The 1,742-nt window shown below is 61.5% G+C and overlaps 1 protein-coding gene across 1 annotated transcript in view; it reads left to right on the top strand.

The window, feature by feature from the left end:
* MGAT5B (alpha-1,6-mannosylglycoprotein 6-beta-N-acetylglucosaminyltransferase B) overlaps positions 1-1,742 on the top strand; it is a 192,130-nt gene that overhangs the window by 72,202 nt on the left and 118,186 nt on the right. Inside the window, exon 16 of the mRNA XM_007959846.1 lies at positions 592-666. Coding sequence (XP_007958037.1) covers positions 592-666 — 75 coding nt within the window. The remainder of the gene's footprint in view (positions 1-591; positions 667-1,742) is intronic.

The raw sequence follows: 1,742 nt of genomic DNA, 5'->3' as shown, positions 1-1,742 counted from the left end.
TAGCAGCCGAGTGCTTTAAGCACTGTGCCACCAGGGCTCCTTGCTGCACATCTGGATTGAATAGTGACAAGGCATAGCCCCTGCCTTGAAGGAGCTCACGCACCAGCTCTTGAGAGGCTGGTAGGAGTGATTGCACAGGCCCTGACTGCGGGGGAAATACGGGGGTGCTGGCAGCCCCGGAAGCTGGATGCGGTGGGTGGGGCTCCGGGAGCACTTCCGGGGGGACGTGAGATGAGCGGATGGATCTGGGTGGGCCTGGGCAGCCCAGGAGGGGCTGGGCGCGAGCTGTCCCGGAGGAGGAAGTTGGGTGCCGATGTGTAAACACCTGGGAGGAGCCGTGGGGATGACACTGAGTGGGAGCAGATGGCTGGGCCTCGTGGGTTGTGGGTCCCTGAGGGTCACTGGGGAGTGTCCTGGGATCGGGGACTCTAAACGGAGGGGCCAGGTCCGGGGAGGGTGGCGGATGGGGCACAGGACTGTAAGCGAGCCCACCAGGTGCCCCAGTGCTGAGCAGGGCAGACCCCCAGCAATCCGGGGGGTGGGGTGGGATTTGGGCTTCTCCTTCCCCACGGTCTGCGTTCTCTCCCACAGGTAGACCCCTACCTGCCCTACGAGTACACCTGTGAGGGGATGCTGGAGCGGATCCATGCCTACATCCAGCATCAGGTAGGGGGGCCCTGGGCCCCTCCCCCCGGGGATGCAGGGTAACACACCCATCAGAGGGGAGGAGAGGGCCAGCCAGCTCCACTATCCACAGTCCCCTCTGCCCAGAGCCTGTGTGCCCTGGACCGTTTAACTCTCCCTCCGTTATCCTATCCATCCCAGCTCTTCTCTCGGATCTCTGTCCACCCTGAGTGGTCAGTGTGGGGGTGGGCAGTACTGCTGGGGGACCAGGCCAGAGGGGCCCCAACTGATATCTCAGAGAAGAGGGATAGGCAAGGGGCAGACACTGTTGCAAACACTTGGTCCCCTCAACACCTGAATGCTTGTCCAGACAAACAGGGCCTGCCTTCCCTCCCTCCCTCCCCTCTGATGCTAGGAGGGGCTCGGATGCTTGGAGTGGGGAATGACCGGCCCCTATTCTGGAGAGCCCCATGGGCATCCTTTCCCAGAAGGCTTGGCCCAGATACGCTGCGCCCCAGCAGATCTGAGTTCTCAGTCTGGCTCCCAGGCTGTGGGGGCCCAGGTCTGCGGGGTGGTCCTTGGAGGTGGATTGATGTGGGGCCTTTGCAGACATTCAGTGTTGCCTGTATGGCCTCCCTGGCCCTGCTCCACAGATACCAGGACCTGAGAGTCTGGTCCCAGCCAGTCATCTTACTGATAGGAATACTCAGGCCTCAGAGGGAGGGGCTTGCTGAGGGTCAGCGTGTGTGTGGCAGGGCCAAGGCCGCCCCAGCCAGCCGCCAAACAAGTGTTTGCTGGGTCCTGCAGGGAGAGCCTCACAGTCCAGCCCCCCCCTTTGCCTCTTCGTGCCACACATGGGCAGTGCCCTGACCTTCGTCCATGAGTGACCCAGCCTCAAGGCAGCACAGGGTCTACAGAGGATGGATTCACACCTGTCCCTGCAGTGACCAGCCATGACACCCAGATCCTAGACCTCTCTGAACCTCTTTCCTCTCTGAAAGGTTTCTGGGGACATGTTAGTGCCCGTTGGGTGGGGCTGTTCAGAACAGATGAGCATGTCCACGAGACATTGAATAGTGACAAGGCATAGCACCCACCTGGCATTCAGTAAACGCCCT

This window comes from Orycteropus afer, unplaced genomic scaffold (assembly GCF_000298275.1).
Source record: "Orycteropus afer afer isolate SDZICR_OR568_19922 unplaced genomic scaffold, OryAfe1.0 scaffold00018, whole genome shotgun sequence".
Taxonomy (NCBI): domain Eukaryota; kingdom Metazoa; phylum Chordata; class Mammalia; order Tubulidentata; family Orycteropodidae; genus Orycteropus; species Orycteropus afer.
This window is presented reverse-complemented; position numbering and strand designations above follow the sequence as displayed.